The 16,875-nt window shown below is 41.1% G+C and overlaps 1 protein-coding gene across 1 annotated transcript in view; it reads left to right on the top strand.

The window, feature by feature from the left end:
* The window catches only part of ABCC8 (ATP binding cassette subfamily C member 8), an 803,652-nt gene that overhangs the window by 115,933 nt on the left and 670,844 nt on the right, over positions 1–16,875 (top strand). The window contains 1 exon segment of the mRNA XM_030201075.1: positions 12,612–12,778. Coding sequence (XP_030056935.1) covers positions 12,612–12,778 — 167 coding nt within the window.

Raw genomic sequence — 16,875 nt, 5'->3', positions numbered from 1 at the left:
GGAGAAGGGGGCTGGAACTGGGGGCTGAAAAAAGGGGCAGAGAGAGAGAGGGGACAGATCCTAGATGGAAGGGGGAGCGAGAGGGAGGGCAGACCCTGGATGGATGGGAGAGGGAGGGCAAATGGTGGATTGAAGGGGCAGAGAGAAAGGGCAGGCAGTGGATGGAAGGGACGGCAGAGAGGGCAGACACTGGATGGCAGAGAGAGAGAGAGAGAGAGAGTGAAGACAGATGCTGGATGGAAGGAAGACGGTGAAAAGAAGATGAGGAAAGCAGAAACCAGAGACAACAAACTGTAAATAAAATATATTTTTTTATTTTTTTTGCTTTAGGATAAAGTATTGTAGATGTGTTAAATGTTTATAATAGAACATGTAAATAAGGTAATCTTTTTATTGGACTAATTTAAAATACATTTTGACTAACTTTCGGAGAACAAAACCCCCTTCCTCAGGTCAGGATAGGATACTGTAACAGCACTATACTGTACTGACCCGAGGACGGAGGTTTTGGCCTCTGAAAGCTAAATGTATTAGTCCAATAAAATGGTATTATTTTACTTTCTATATTTGTTTTATTTCTATTTGTTAATTTGTAAAGTGGTGATTGGTACTTGTTAGGTTTTTTTTTTTCAAATTTACATCTGCTGTCTTTATATTTTGCACAGTACTAGGGAACAGTTTCTGTTTCTGTGGTGTTGCATTGTATGCAGATTCTGGCATTGGGGTTCAGTTTAATTTTTGTCTAAATAGAAAGTTTATGATTACTTATTCTATAGTGGATTAGGGTGTATCTGTGTTTGTGAAAAAGACATGGCTTTCAGTTGGCATTGACTGTGCAGGATCTACGATCTGTACTATTCTGTCTGGTTTCGTTTTACAATAGGTGAATTGATGTTCTAGTGCTCACTGTAGTGTTTAAGATGCTTTCCTTTTCCTTGTGTGACTCGTAGAAATGACTGCTTATGGTATGGTAGAATTGCTCTATAGGTCTTGAGTGTTTTGTATTCTCGGCATGCCTAGTACTGGATTTGGGGAGGGGTGTTAAAAAATGACCGGCCCCGGGTGTCAACTACCCTAGGTACGCCACTTCATATGAATTTATCTTGTTGGGCAGACTGGATGGACCATGCAGGTCTTTTTCTGCCATCATCTACTATGTTACTCACGTTACTATGAAGCAACTAGACCAGTAGATCACAGGAAACATGAACAAACCAACCTCAGAACAGATGATCTTAGCATCACCAGATGTGAATGGCTAAACTGGACCTAATAGGTTCTAATAAACCTTTATAAAGCACACAGGCAGAGAATGAAAGACAAAAGAAGTTAATTAGTAACAAGGCTGCATGGCCAAGATACAGGCCAGAAATAAAGGGAATCTTATGAATTGCAGATAAGTATAAGGGTAGACGGAAAACTTCTTGTGACCTGGACTGGCCATTGTTGGAGACAGGATGCTGTGCTGAATGGACTTTGTCTGGCTTTTCAAAGCTTGTCTTATGTTTTTATTTTTAAAGATATATATATATATATATATATATATATATATATATATATATATATATATATATATATCATATGTGTGTAAATGGTGATTTCATAAAGGTACTATTTTCACATGAAGGTTTATACCAGACAGAGATTTCAAGGGGGTATAGTGGGGGGGGTGTTTTAGGTGTGGCTTGGGTGGTCCAAAAATCTACATGTATATTCCCCATTTTGCAATGGTAATACACGTATTTGTGAAATAGTACTCCCACCAGGTTTCAACCTAGCTGAGAGGCCTGAACAAATTTTTAAAAATATTTGTTTTGCTCAGAGTTTAACACAAGGAATTGCTTATCTATGTCTCTAAAATGAAAATACACAACTATGGCCTCAGGGCTAGATTCTATACACGGCACCTAACCAATCTGCATGGTAAAAAAATATGCTGAAGCATATTCTGTAAAGTATAGAATAGGCTTAAATTTCCACATGGTATATAGATTACACCGAGCACCTTTCCACGCAACCAAATTTGGTTGCGTCCTTTTAGGCCATGTTTTACTTGACATAAATCCTGATACCTATATTAGTCACAGAGCAGGTGTATTCTATAATGCACATAGATTTTAGAAATGCCCATTCCATGCCTATATCCACACTCCCTTTTCAACTGTGTGACTTGGAATTTACATGCACCACGTTACAGGGTGTACTTAGTGAGTTGTGCGTATAAATCGTAATTAATGCTAGTTAGTGCTGATAATTGCTTGTTAACATCCAATTGATAGCACTGATCAGCTAGCGAACCTATTAAGTTATGTGCATTGTTACAGAATATGCTTCAATTTCCACATGGAAATTAGGGCGTGATATATAGAATTTGGGGGGCAGTACTCATGGTATCTATACATGTGAAAGTGGTCTTGTAAGGCATGGTAGAGGTACTTATATGATTTAGAAAATTGCTAAACAGTTATCCTGGACTTGTGTCTAGGGGGTGTACCTCTTATAGCCCATATGACAAGCTAGCTGTGTGAGAAAATGAACAATGCCACGGATGGAATATATATATTAATTTATTAGGTAAAGAAAATATATATAAATAGTTCTGAAGCAAAGTGCCAAGCAAAATACAAAAATAACTTGCTATAAAAATAGATTATCACCAGAATAGATTACCATCTGATTATCCTAGTAATCCTATAAGAACTTATTACACGTCTTAGGCAAAACACAGTGATCAGCTGAACACACAGACCAGAAGTCCTAACGTAACCCTATCTGCCTCAGACAAACTCAGGACTAATTATCCCCAACTATAGGTAATAAATCCTGCTACCTCACCTTGCCATATGGCACAGACTCCCAATGGTAGAGAAGTGGATTTTTCCTCTCAGAGTCTCTAGCTGACAACCTCAGCAAGCCTCCCAGTCTAGGAATAGGTCCAAAAGTTGAATTCTGGATGCAAATGGTAAAGTCTTAGATAAGGCCTGATGTGGTAGCTGAGCAGGCCTTGTCAGTTGGTTACAAGGCACGCAGTTCACTGGTATAAGGAAAACCAGACTCTGGCTCTCCCGAGCGTTCTGTTCACCTGCCCATCCTCTGGTGTTTCTCTCTACTGTTTTTCTTCTTGTTCTCCTTTCTTTCTCTAACTCTAAACTTTCTTCAGTCCAAACCTTTGGTATCCAAGTGACCAATCACAGACGAGGGCATAATGTCCAGCCAGATTCATAGTCATGAAGAAGCCTTTGTTATAGCCATGAAGCGGTTATCAATGGCCTACAAACTCCTTGTCTGATTCAATTCTTTTGGAGCCCTGGGTGATTTTCTCCTCCAAGCTTCCCAGGGAGATAACGGGAGCCAGTTTGCAACAAAGAATATGTCCTTGGATGAAGTAATCTTGCAATGCTCAGCAGTAACTTTCCTTTGCAAGAAAGCTGGATTCTGATAGTTACAGATGTATTCAGGCCTCAGGCTGTAGAACCCGTGGAGGGGCATAATCGAATGCAAATGCCTATCTCCATGGGCGTTTATCTCCGAGAACGGGTCCGTGAAGGGGCGGGCCGAACCGTATTTTTAAAACTAAAAACGCCCAGCTCAAAAGCGTCCTAATCCGAGCCATTTGGTCATGGGAGGGGCCACGATTCGTAGTACACTCGCCCCCCTGACATGCCAGGACACCAACTGGGCACCCTAGAGGTCAGTGCGGTGGACTTCAGACAACGCTCCCACATGCATAGCTCCCTTACCACGGGTGCTGAGCACCCAACCCCCCTCCCCCAAAACCCACTACCCACAAATGTACAACACTACCATAGCTCTTAGGGGTGAAGGGGGCACCTACATGTGGGTACAGTGGGTTTTGGAGGCCTCCCATTTACCAGCACAAGTGTTACAGGTGGGGGGGGGGGGGGGGATGGGCCTGGGGCCACCTGGCTGAAGTGCACTGCGGTACCCACTAAAAGTGCTCCAGAGACCTGCATACACGCAGGCCTCTAGGACTTGTTGCTGCTGTATAACAATGGTACAACAGTTGACACCTGAAGACTAATCTCTCCGAAAACGTCCTTTATTGGAATAACCGCATTTACTCACAGTTAACTGCAGATCACAGGTTGTGCTCCACTGGCAACGAGTGGAGGGGGGATGGGCCTGGGTCCGCCTGGCTGAAGTGCACTGCGGAACCCACTAAAAGTGCTCCAGAGACCTGCATACACGCAGGCCTCTAGGACTTGTTGCTGCTGTATAACAATGGTACAACAGTTGACACCTGAAGACTAATCTCTCCGAAAACGTCCTTTATTGGAATAACCGCATTTACTCACAGTTAACTGCAGATCACAGGTTGTGCTCCACTGGCAACGAGTGGAGGGGGGATGGGCCTGGGTCCGCCTGGCTGAAGTGCACTGCGGAACCCACTAAAAGTGCTCCAGGGACCTGCATACACGCAGGCCTCTAGGACTGGTTGCTGCTATATAACATTGGCACACCAGTTGACACCTGAAGACTAATCTCTCAAAAAACATCCTTTATTGGAATAAGCACACTTACTCACAGTTAACTGCAGATCAGAGGTTGTGCCCCACTGGCAACGAGTCTCCCTGGTACTGAGATGAGCAGTAGGTCAGAGCTGGCAGAATGCTGTACAATGCCCTCTTTCAGCCACATTCAAGGTAAGAACTTAGTTGTCTAACATGGCTAACACAGGAAAGGGAACTAAAACTGGCTTACAAAAATGGCCACTACCGCATGGACTACAACAGGAAACACAACAGGGCACACTCTGACCCAGTAGGCAGGGGGAAAAGCACCATGGGAGAAGAGCCTACCAACTACCAACATTGTGAGACTGTAACACAAGCTAATGAAATCACGGAGCCCAATACCCAACACCCACCACAATGCAATGCTGATGTGACCCTGTAGTGCACCCGAGAGCCACATCTGACCCAGGGAAAGGCTGTGACAGGATCGAACACATTCTGCTGTCATAGAGGTGGGTACAGCATTTGAGGCTGGCATACAGGCTGGAAAAAAAAGTTTTTAAAGTGGGGGGTTTTTTGGTGGGAGGGGGTTAGTGACCACTGGGGGAGTCCGGGGAGGTCATCCCCGATTCCCTCCAGTGGTTATCTGGGCAGTTGGGGCACTTTTTTGGGACTTGTTCGTGAGAAAAAAGGGTCCAAAAAAGTGACCCAAAATCGCGGTCAAAACGCCTTTTTTTTTTATTATGAGCTAAAGACGCCCATCTCTCCTCAGCTGATAACCACGCCCCAGTCCCGCCTCCACCATGCCTCCAACACGGCCCCATCAACTTTATTCGTTTCCGCGACGGAGTGCAGTTGGAAACGCCCAAAATCGGCTTTCGATTATACCAATTTGGGCGCCTTTGCGAGAAAAACGCCCATCTCCCGATTTGGGTCGAAATATAGGCATTTTTCTCTTTCGATTATAAGCAGGATATTGTTATAAGAATGGTTCAGGCTTGTGTAGGCCAAGACCAGCAAAGGTGAGAGCTCAGGTAAATACCCCTACAGTCTATAACTTGGCATCCACACTTATGCACCAGTTATATGCATCAGAGGTGCCAAAGTTGGCAGTTACACGTGTAAGTGCACTAGGTGCCAGTCTATAAGTTTGTGCCTAAGTGCTATAGTGCATAACTGCAAGGGGGTGAATATGTGGGCAGAGCATGGGCAGACTCTGAACCACTGACCTGGCATCAATAGTCACACCTAGATCTATGTGAACCAATTTGGCTTTACAGATGCCATTATAGAATTGGTGCTCAGCATGTTCCATTAGTTATAAAATTGCCTCCAATAAGTTTGTAAAACAGGACAGTTACATGTGGAAGCTGCAAAATCATTGTGTCCACATTGAAATGTTGACACTTCCATGTAGAAGCTGCCGAGTACATACCAATCATTTTATTGATGTGTATATTTTTCAAAAAAGGCTGCTTCCATTGTACACACCAGTAAATACACGTGTGCACCTCCATGTCCTTATACCTGTTTTATAAAACACTCCACAATTGGCAGAGCTTTTCTAAAATGCTGCCAGAATTGAGCATGTCTCAATCTGGATGCCTCAATTCCAATCTCAAAGTTCTAAGTAAAATAGTTCTTCTTTTTTTATTTCATTTTAGTGCTAATATTTTAATTACCAGGTGCTGTGCATATCATTATCTTATTCCACTGGAAATAAACATTTTTTTTCAGCATGATAGAAAACCTGCACTAAAATCCCAGCACAGATTTTTATTGTACTATTATCTGAGGTCACTAAGGTCCTCCCAAGGAGTATTCCTAACTACACCCTCTCCAAAGGACATGATGTGATGTGATACTCACCAGCAAGCCTTCTCTGGAACAAACCCCATACTCTGGAAAGCACTCCCTGAAAAGCTTTGTTTAACACAAGACTTTCTTTATTTCAGGAAGCAGACAAAAGCTTGACTCTTCACCCAGACCTTTAATGGAAGAAGTAACTAATTGGCAAGTCTCATACACACAATGAGTGACACTGGCTGCACATACTGTAGCGGGACATCATGTTTATCCACTCCTAGCTAAGATAATTTTCACACACCTTTTTGGCTTTGTGTACAATTTTCTTTAAATTAGTCCCCCTTATTTTCTTACTCCTGTTACTCTCTCTTATCTATCTGTATGTTCCATCTTTGCCTGCACTCTACGCTTGTCTATTAACATGTTTTATTGTGTTTGTGTTGACATGTAATGTAGCATTCTATGCCTTACCTTGTATTGTTATTTGAATATTTTTAGTACTGTAATTGACTATTGTCTATGTTTGACTTATTCTTGCTGTACACCGTCTTGAGTGAATTTCTTCAAAAAGTTGGTAAATAAATACTAATAAATAAATAAAAGCATCAGCCCCATAGACAGTAAACAACTTAGGGCTCTGATTCAGGGAAATGGCTATGCTCCCCATTTTACACAGAGATTGAAATTGAGATGTTCAGGTCAGGACCTGATCAGTTCTGGTGGTATTTTAGAAAAGGATCTATCAAAATAGGGCCTTTTCTAAAACGCCTGCTGGTATTTGCCAGCATGTAAAGTACAAGCACCCATTTTGCACATGTACATGTGGAAAAAGTGAGTGAAGGAAACTCGGAACTTACACATGCAAGTGTCTGTACTTATGCCTGCATGTCAGCTATTTTGAAAATCTATACATGTAAATGCTGCATATAAAGGCCACAATCTTTATTTCCTGTCCAGGGCTGGCCAAAACGAGAGCTTTAAAAAAAAAAACTTATATGTGCATGTGGAAGTGTTAGGTTCTATACTCTGTTTATACAGCGTGGAATACACATATAGATGGCTCCCGCCATCCCTGAGGTTATACGCAAACCTTGCCCCCCCTTACAGTTTATACATATTCTCCAGTTCCAAAAAAATGCACACACAACTTTACAACTAGTGAATAAAGTTGCACAAACAATGTGTAGAATAAAGGCCGTGAAACACATAACTTAATTGAATAATGAGCTTCTAATTGGCATTAATGGCCAATTGGCTATAATCGGTCTTAATTAGAGCTGTATACTGAATATTCATATTCGATTTGATTCTGCCCTGAATATATTATTTATATTCATCCAAATAGTTATTTTTTTATTTAAAATTTTATATTCTGCACTATCGCAAAAAGTTCTTGGCAGCTTATATCTCAAACATACATAATATAATACAAATTTAAAATATACATAAAAACATATTAAATAAAATCAAACCACATGAATATGAATAATCTGGGACTCTACTGCATTAAATCCTACTGGAAAAAAACACTTGGGGGGTCTTTTACTAAAGATTAGCTCGAGTTAACTGCAGCAGTGTCCATTTTATTCCTATGGACTCTGCTGCAGATAACTCAAGCTAATTTTTAGTAAAAGACCCCCTTGATTTCTGATTTCACATTTCTTCTTTTATTATTTGTTATGTTAAAGTTCAATGCCCATTATTCGGTATTTGTATTCGGCCGAATAGTAAAATATGCTATTCGGTACAGCTCTAGACTTTTAATTGGTGCTAACTGGCACTAATGGTATTAGTCAGTGTTCTATAAATTGTGTACACTATGGGGAAAATTCTATATATGGAGCAAAAAACAAAAAATCAGCACCGAAAAAGTACTGTTCTATAAACTGTGCTTAAAGTTAGTCGCAGTTTAGAATAGTGCTTACACCCAGAGGTCGTGCATAAGTTTAAATGCCCATGACTAAATTTTACACGCAGAGCATATTTTATAATTACATACATAAATCAAAACCATGCCCCCAAGACATCCATGACCCTCCCATTTCTGCATCCCTTTTCTTAGGACACACACAAAATTTAGGTGCCAATAATTGCATGTTAAAACACCAATTGGTGTTAAACTTGTTAATCAATTAAATTGCATGCACAGTTTTGGTACACACCCAAATTTGCGCGTAGAATTTGTAGAGTTTTTTTAATAGAATTAGGGGGAATATCTATAGTGCAATATTCATAGGGAGTGTGGAGCTGGGATGGGCATGAGTGGGTCAGGGGTATGCCTAGCAGTTATGTGTGTGGGTTATAGAATACTTACAATTATGGACCTACAGTTAGGCATGAGCATTAATGCCAGCCATTGAGCTAGCGTAACTATTACATGAATGTAGCCTTATGACAGTATATTTAGTATCAATTGCATGCACAATTGCTGTTATAGAATCCACACTTAGTGCATATCGTCCATGCACCTATGTTGAGCTATTTATAGAGAATTATAGACATCCACATGTAAATTGAGTCCTTTCTAAAATCACCACTTATATGTGGAATGACGTGAGGTGATTACATTTGCAGATAACACAAAATGCATGTGGATTGTGAAAAAGTGCAAGGAAACCTTAGGAAATTGGAAGACTGGCCATCCAAATAGCAGATGAAATTTAATGTGGACAAATGCAAAGTGATGCACATTGGGAAGAATAATCCAAATCATAGTTACCTGGTGCTAGGGTCCACCTTGGAGGTCAGCATCCAAGAAAAAGATCTAGGTGTCATTGTAGACAATGCACTGAAATCTTCTTCCCAGTGTGTGGCAGCGGCCAAACAAACAGACAGAATGCTAGGAATTATTAGGAAAGGGATAGTAAATAAGACCAAGAATACTGTAATGCCTCTGTATTGCTCGATGTTGCAACCTCACTTTGAGTATTGCATTCAGTTCTGGTCACCGTATCTCAAAAAAGATATAATGGAATTAGAAAAAGCTCAAAGAAGAGTGACCAGAATGATAAAGGGGTGGAACTGCTCCCATATGAGGAAAAGCTCTTCAGTTTGGAAAAGAGATGGCTGAGGGGAGATATGATTGAGACCTGCAAAATCCTGAGTGGTGAAGAATGAGTAGAAGTGAATCAATTTTTTACTCTTTCAAAAAGTACAAAGACTAGAGGACACTCAATGAAGTTACATGGAAATACTTTTAAAACAAATAGAAGGAAATATTTTTTCACTCAACGAATAATTAAGCTCTGGAACTCGTTGCTGGAGGATGTGGTAACAGCAGTTAGCATTTCTGGGTTTAAGAAAGGTTTGGACAAGTTCCTGGAGGAATAGTCTATAGTTTGCTATTGAGACATACATGGGAAAGCCACTGTTGCCCTGGGATTGGTAGCATGGAATGTTGCTACTATTTGGGTTTCTGCCAGGTACTTGTGACCTGGATTGGCCACTGTTGGAAACAGGCTACGGGGCTAGATGGAGGAGTAGCCTAGTGGTTAGTGCAGTGGACTTTGATTCTGGGTTGCTGGGTTTGATTCCCACTGCAACTCCTTGTGACTCTGGTTAAGTCACTTAACTCTCCATTGCCTCAGGTACAAATAAGTGCCAGTATATATATAAACCTCTTTGAATGTAGTCATAAAAACCACAGAAAGGTGGTATATCAAATACCTTTCCCTTTTCTTATGTAAATGTTGTTTCCACACGTAAATGCTTGCATTTCCAGGAGGAAATTCCAAATCAGGTTTCTAAAATAATTCCCTAAATGGGCGTCAATTTTCACTAAGCAGCCTAAGGGCAAAATACACAGGATCCTTTGCAGCCAATACATACCTTGAAGTGAATATTCAAAAGTAATTTTCTTATACATTCTCATTGAAGGTACATACTATAGGTAGAAAAGACCCACATATTTCATCCCTAGTATTTCTGAGGACAGAGAAATGAGGGCAAAACTGCACACATACATATGGCAATGCAATTATGTGAGTGCAATTTATTCCGCTGGATTCAAGACACCTTGGAAAGTTCCTTTTTAAAATATGGCTTAAAGTATGTATGAGTGAGAAAACAAGAAGGCAAGCAGTCTACTAGATCCAACATGAAACAGAAAGAGAAGCAGACCTTATAAAGATAAGCAGCCTTCATCAGTACTCCCAGGATTCACATACAAGTGCCCAAAATGGCCATGTTTCGCCAAAATCCAGCTGTGTCAGGTGCAGAGAAAACCAGCTGGTGTATAACGTTAAACTTCAGGAGGAGGTACACTTGTTAACAGTGTTGGTGAAGTTTAAGGTTATACACCAGGGTACCGATATTCAGACTGCAGGAGTTAGCCAAGCAAACTCCTGTGGCCAGCGCTAAACCCGGATATTCAATGCTGGGCCATTTCCGGTAACCGACATTGAACATCCAGTTTATTTATGACTGGTTTGAACGTAACCGGTTAAGTCGATATTCAGACTTAGCTGGTTATGTTCAAACTTGCCAAAGATATCCCATATATTCACACTGTCAAATATAGCCGCTAAAGTGGGACTGAATTTGCTATTATGATTTTCAGCCCCAATCAGAGGTTAGCCGGTTATATTGCCTGATATATCTGGCAATCTGCTAGCCATTAACTTGCTATATTCAGCGGGAGATAGCCGACTATCCCCCGCTGGATATCGCCGGATAGCTGGTTATAAGGCATTTAACTGACCAGGTGCTGATCCTGGCTGGTTAAATGGTTTTGAATATCGAAGGGAGGCTGTTTTTCTTTGCTCCTGATGCAGCTGGATTTTGGCGAAACATGGCCATGTTGGGCACTTGCATGTGAATCCTGGTATTATTGATGAACCAATAAAGACTGCTTTTCTTTATAAGGTCTGCTTCAATTAAAGTATGTATGTACTTCTACGGCTACACGGGTTGCAATTTTCCCCTGGAAAAGGTAGTTGAGTTATTTCTGTATCAGGTTTTTGCTATGTTCTTCATGCAAAGAATCCAAAGCAGCTTACAGTAAAATACATTTTCCAGTTTATTAAAGTACAATTATTGCATTCAATGATACTTTTTCCAATTCTGTACCAGAGTATTTTTCCCAATCCAACAGCAGGTATTTATATCCTTGTATTTGTACAATGTTGGTATAAGTATATGATTTCATTTATATTTGAAAGTGCATCTTTAGCCTATGTATATGGAAGAAAGCAAGAATTTTGTCTAGTATGTATTAGGCATTGAAATAGGTTCTTTTTCGTTTTGGGAGAAGAGGGGTTGCATCTGACTTGCAGACTCTGCAATGCATTACTACTTTTATTAAGTTACAACCTTAGGATTAGGCTTGGGGGGGGGGGGGGGGGAATACAAGGACTTCATGGTTGGCCTAGATGGATTTTATGTCTACAGGAGACTGTAGGAGTCCAGGCCTCCTCTAACTCTTTGTTGGAGTATTGGTATATCTGTCTGGGCCGGAGGTACTACTACTAATAATATGCTTCTGCCAGTTACAATCTTAGGTGGCAATTCTTTAAACTCATGCCTCAGTTTAGGTGCCCCAGTGCCACAAGCTTAGTGCCGATTCTATAATGGCATCTTGATAAGCCCATCTTTATGTATGTCCTCTTATGCTACGCCAGTTGTAGGCATAAGTTGGCACACCTGACTGGACCAAATAATGCACGTAATTTATAGTATTGTATAAACTAACCTCCAAATTCTTTATATGGTGCCTTAAGTGGTGCATTCTAATGGCCAAATTGCGTGCACAACTTAATTGATTAACAAGCCAATCAGCACCAATAATTGGTACTTAACCAATTAGCAGCACTAATTGGCTTTAATTAGAATTTACATGCACAACTTTCTAAGTGTATTCTACAACACAGTGCACGTAAATTCTAATGCATGCAGTCAAAAAGTGGGCGTGGCCATGGGCATGGAATGGGTGGGTTCTGGGCTCTTCAAAAAACTATGCGTACTATTATGGAATACACCCAATCTACGTCTAACATAGGTGCAGGTATTTAGGCCTGGTTTTAGGTGGCATAAATGTGTGTGCCTAAATTTTAGTCACAAGAATGGCACGTAGGCATATTCTATAAACTACACCTAACTTTAGGTGTAGTTTATAGAATCTCACTAACCACGTGGCTTTTCAGCACCAGTTTTTAAGGTGCCATTTATAGAATTTGGCCCTAAGCAAATAACTGGAAGACACGCCCATTGCTCGCCCATGTGTATATGCCCTTGCAGTTAGGCACTATGGCACATCAGCGCCAATTTATACAGTTGTTTTCTTACTCTCTTGTGTTTCTTTCTGATTATGTTTTTTTTCTCTCCCATTGACAGCCCTGCTAGTATATTGGACCTTAGGTTTTATAACAAAAACCATGAAATTTGTAAAGTTCTGTGATAATGCCATCGGACTGTCCCAGCTGCGATTTTGTCTGACAGGACTTCTGGTTGTACTCTACGGCATGTTACTAGCTGTGGAGATAAATGTCATCAGAGTAAGGGTAAGTAGTATTTCCTATCATGTTTGCATTTGGATTTGGCAGTAGTATAATTTGCAGAAAAACATCTTATTTGTGATGCAGTTTTTTCCCTGTGGAATCATTAATTTTTGTAACTCATGCGAGTTACTTGTTGTTATATTTTAAAGTACTTATTTTTGTAATTGCATAAATGCTGGGTGGTTTCATTTTTTCCAAAAATCAATACAAACTATAAAAGATTAATACAAAACCAATACAAATACAAATTACAAATTTATTAAATTAAATATCACAGCATTATAAAAATTGCACTAAAGTTCCCCCCTTGTCCTTATACATATCATTCCAAAGCAATTCAATTAAAAGTCCGTCCATAATTAAATCTGGATCCAAATGCCATTTAATTGTAACAAATCAATTCTTCAGCTGGCAAAGTCAGTATACTGTTCTCACATCCGGTATCTGACAGTTGTATTCACCATTTACATCATTGATCTGAAGATCATTAAGTTGTAAAAGTTCCTCCAGTCCATACAATATTTCCAGTCTTTAAAGTATCTCCAATGTCTCTATTTTCCAGCTGCCAATGTGACTGCACCCCTGGAATGCCCCCAACATAACTGGCATTGAGTTAGGTGCTAACCGTGAATTTCAGCAGCAATTAGCCAGTTAAGTGCCACTGAAAATTAGCAGCTTAGCCCTGACCAGGTGATTTAACTGATCAGCAGTCAGCTAAATAGCTTTGAATATTGGGCTCTTATTATTTTTCTATGACATTTGACTAAGCAACCAAGAGTGCTATAGCTGTCCCAACCTAAAGAATATAATAACTGAACTGTTTTAAAACTCTCTCCTTTACACTATGATGGTATGAATGTGCATGTCGGCCCCCCCCCCCCCCCCCCCCCCAATTTAACTGACCAGGAATGGCACTTGGCTGATTAAACACTACTTGTCCAGCTAAGCACTAATATTCAGCACGAGATAGCTGGATTTCTTTTGTTTTTGTTCTAAGTAAACAAAAATAAGAAAAACAGGAAGCCTATATGGTTCTCCAAACAAGTAGCTGAAAAAATAAGAGCAAAAAAGGCTTTTTTATCGGATTAAACAAAGAAAAAATGGCTAACGATGTAAAGAGAGGATAATTAACTTTCTAGAAGCCAACGGGTTACAGGACCCTAGGCAACATGGCTTTACCAAAGGAAAACTCTGCCAAATGAATCTTATTGACTTCTTTGACTGGGTGACCAAAGAACTGGATGAAGGATATGAGCTAGATGTAATCTACTTGGATTTCAGCAAAACCTTTGATACGGCCCCCCACAGAAGACTAGTGAATAAGCTGAAAGGGCTGAACTTAGGACCAAAAGTGGTGAAATGGATAGAATCCGCTCAGAGGAAAGGAAGGTGAGCGGTGGAGTTCCTCAGGAGTCAGTGCTGGGGCCGATTTTATTTAATACTAGTAAAAAAGGCCCGTTTCCGAAACCAATGAAACGGGCGCTAGCATGTGGCTTTTTTTTGTGTGTGTGAATGTGTCACAGAGTTATTTTGTGTGTGTGTGTGTGTGTGTGAGTGTGTGAGGGTGCGGTGTGTGTGCAGGTTGTTGATGTGTGTCTTTTTTTGTTTTGTTTTTTCCAGCGGTGGTTCTGTGCTCTCTGTGCTGCACAGATAATGAGCCATTCTGCTGGGGAATGCTCCTCCCTTATTGTCACGTAGTTTCCTCTGATTGGTCCGTCTTACGTTGCCTAGTGTTGCCTGGGAACGGTGTTGTGATGGTCCTTTGTGTTTCAGAATGTTGAGGGTGTTTTTTCTGATTGGTCCATCATTTGAGGGCGGGGCAGAGAGACATGGTCAGTGTTGTGGCTTCACCACCATGAATCCATGAACCCTTCAGGGAGTGACTGAGTGACTTCAGAACGTTGTCTTCAGAACGTTGAGGGTGAGTTTTATTATAGTAGATATTTGTGGGAGATATTGCTGAAGGGTTGGAAGGGAAGGTTTGCCTTTTTGCGGATGACACGAAGATAGCCAATACAGTGGATACCCTGGAGGGAGTAGAAACAATGAGAAGGGATCTCCGAACATTAGAAGAATGGTCGAGGATCTGGCAGTTAAAATTTAATGATATATTTTGGATCTCCTCAGTTCAAGCTGGTATAGTAAACTAATAATATCAACAATTCCACCAGTGTTTATTTCTATATTGTTTGTTCATATAAATATTTTTAAATATTTTTTAATATGCAGTGCTCAGAACTTGCTCGTTGCCATATGTTATGGAATCAGCCCGCAGCATCCAATCATCATTGCACTGGTCCTGCCTACTTCCTAGTTTGTGACCAGTACATTCGATCATAAGTATTTGACCACTACCGACTTATAAATAGGTGCACTTATCTGTAGACGGTCATTTGGTGTGAATGATAGAGCTGGTGTTGTTGCTGCTGGACCTTCACCCTTGTGTTGTAGTGAAGTTAAAATTAACTTCACTACAACACAAGGGTGACGGTCCAGCAGCAACTACACCAGTTCTATCTGAGCACTGCATATTAAAAAATATAAAAATATATTTATATGAACAAACAATATAGAAATAAACACTGGTGGAATTGTTGATATTATTAGTTAAAATTTAATGCCAAGAAATGTAGATTGATGCACTTGGGGTGCAGAAACCCAAAAGAGAGATACCGAATAGGAGGGGAGAGATTAGTAAGCTCGTCTCAGGAGAGACGAGGATCTGAAGGTGCAGAAACAATGCAACAAGGCGACGGCCGTGGCCAAAAGGATGTTAGGCTGCATAGAGAGGGGTATAACCAGCAGAAGAAAGGAGGTGTTGATGCCCCTCTACAAGTCATTGGTGAGGTGCCACTTGGAGCTTTGTGTTCAGTTTGGAGGCCGTATCTTGCTAAAGATATATAAAGACTGGAAATGGTGCAAAGATAAACTACAAAAATGGTATGGAATTTGCGTTGTAAATCGTATGAGGAGAGACCTTGGAGGAAGGGAGAAACAGGGGTGACATGATACAGACATCAAATATTTGAAAGGTATTAATCCGCAAACAAACCTTTTCCAGAGACGGGGCGGCGGTAGAACTAGAGGACACGAATTGAGGTTGAAGGGGGGGGGGGGGGGGGGGTCAGACTCAGGAGTAGTATCAGGAAGCATTTTTTTTTTACGAAAAGGGTGGTGGATACGTGGAATGCCCTCCCGCGGGAGGTGGTGGACATGAAAACAGTAATGGAATTCAAACATGCGTGGGATAAACACAAAGGAATCCTGTTTAGAAGGAATGGATCAATGGAATCTAAGCAGAGATTGGGTGGCAACATCGATAATTGGGAAGCAAAACCAGTGCTGGGCAGACTTCTATGGTCTATGTCCTGATTGTGACTGAGTAGATAGGGATGGGCAAGAGTGTAAATTTTAAGGGACTTCAACGTTAGCTTCAGAAATTTTAGTACAAGAACAGTGCTGGGCAGACTTTTACGGTCTGTGCCCTGAGAATGACAAGGACAAATCAAACTCGGATATACATATAAAGTATCGCATACCATGTAAAATGAGTTTATCTTTGTTGGGCAGACTGGATGGACCGTACAGGTCTTTATCTGCCATCATTTACTATGTTACTATGTAAAAGTTAAAAGTCCATAGGTATAGAATGGGCTTTTAGCATTTAGCTCTGCTAATTCCTTTAACGTGCATTAAGGCCATAACACCACTTGATGAATTATTTACCACCCCCACCCCTGATATTCAAAAGCATTTAACTGGCCAGGATTGGCACCTGGCTGGTTAAATGTCCCATAATCGGCTATCCACAAATTTTCAGCGGGTCATGGCCAGCCATGTCCCGCTGACATTTCACGGTTAGTGGCTAGCAGATAGCTGGTTATATCCAGCGGCGTAGCGAGGCCAGCTGACACCCGGGGCGGGTCGCCGCTATGCACCCCCCCCCCCGGAGTACATCATTACCGCTGGCGCTCCGCCCTGCTGAGTGCACGTTGTCTCTGGGAGCTGCGTCGGCTCCGTTGGTTCCCTGCTCTCTCTGCCCCGGAACAGGAAGTAACCTGTTCCGGGGCAGAGAGAGCAGGTAACCAGCGGCGCCGACA

The sequence above is a fragment of the Microcaecilia unicolor genome, chromosome 4, assembly GCF_901765095.1.
Source record: "Microcaecilia unicolor chromosome 4, aMicUni1.1, whole genome shotgun sequence".
Taxonomy (NCBI): Eukaryota; Metazoa; Chordata; class Amphibia; order Gymnophiona; family Siphonopidae; genus Microcaecilia; species Microcaecilia unicolor.
Note: the sequence above shows the minus strand (reverse complement) of the source record. Positions and strands in the feature narration are given on the sequence as shown.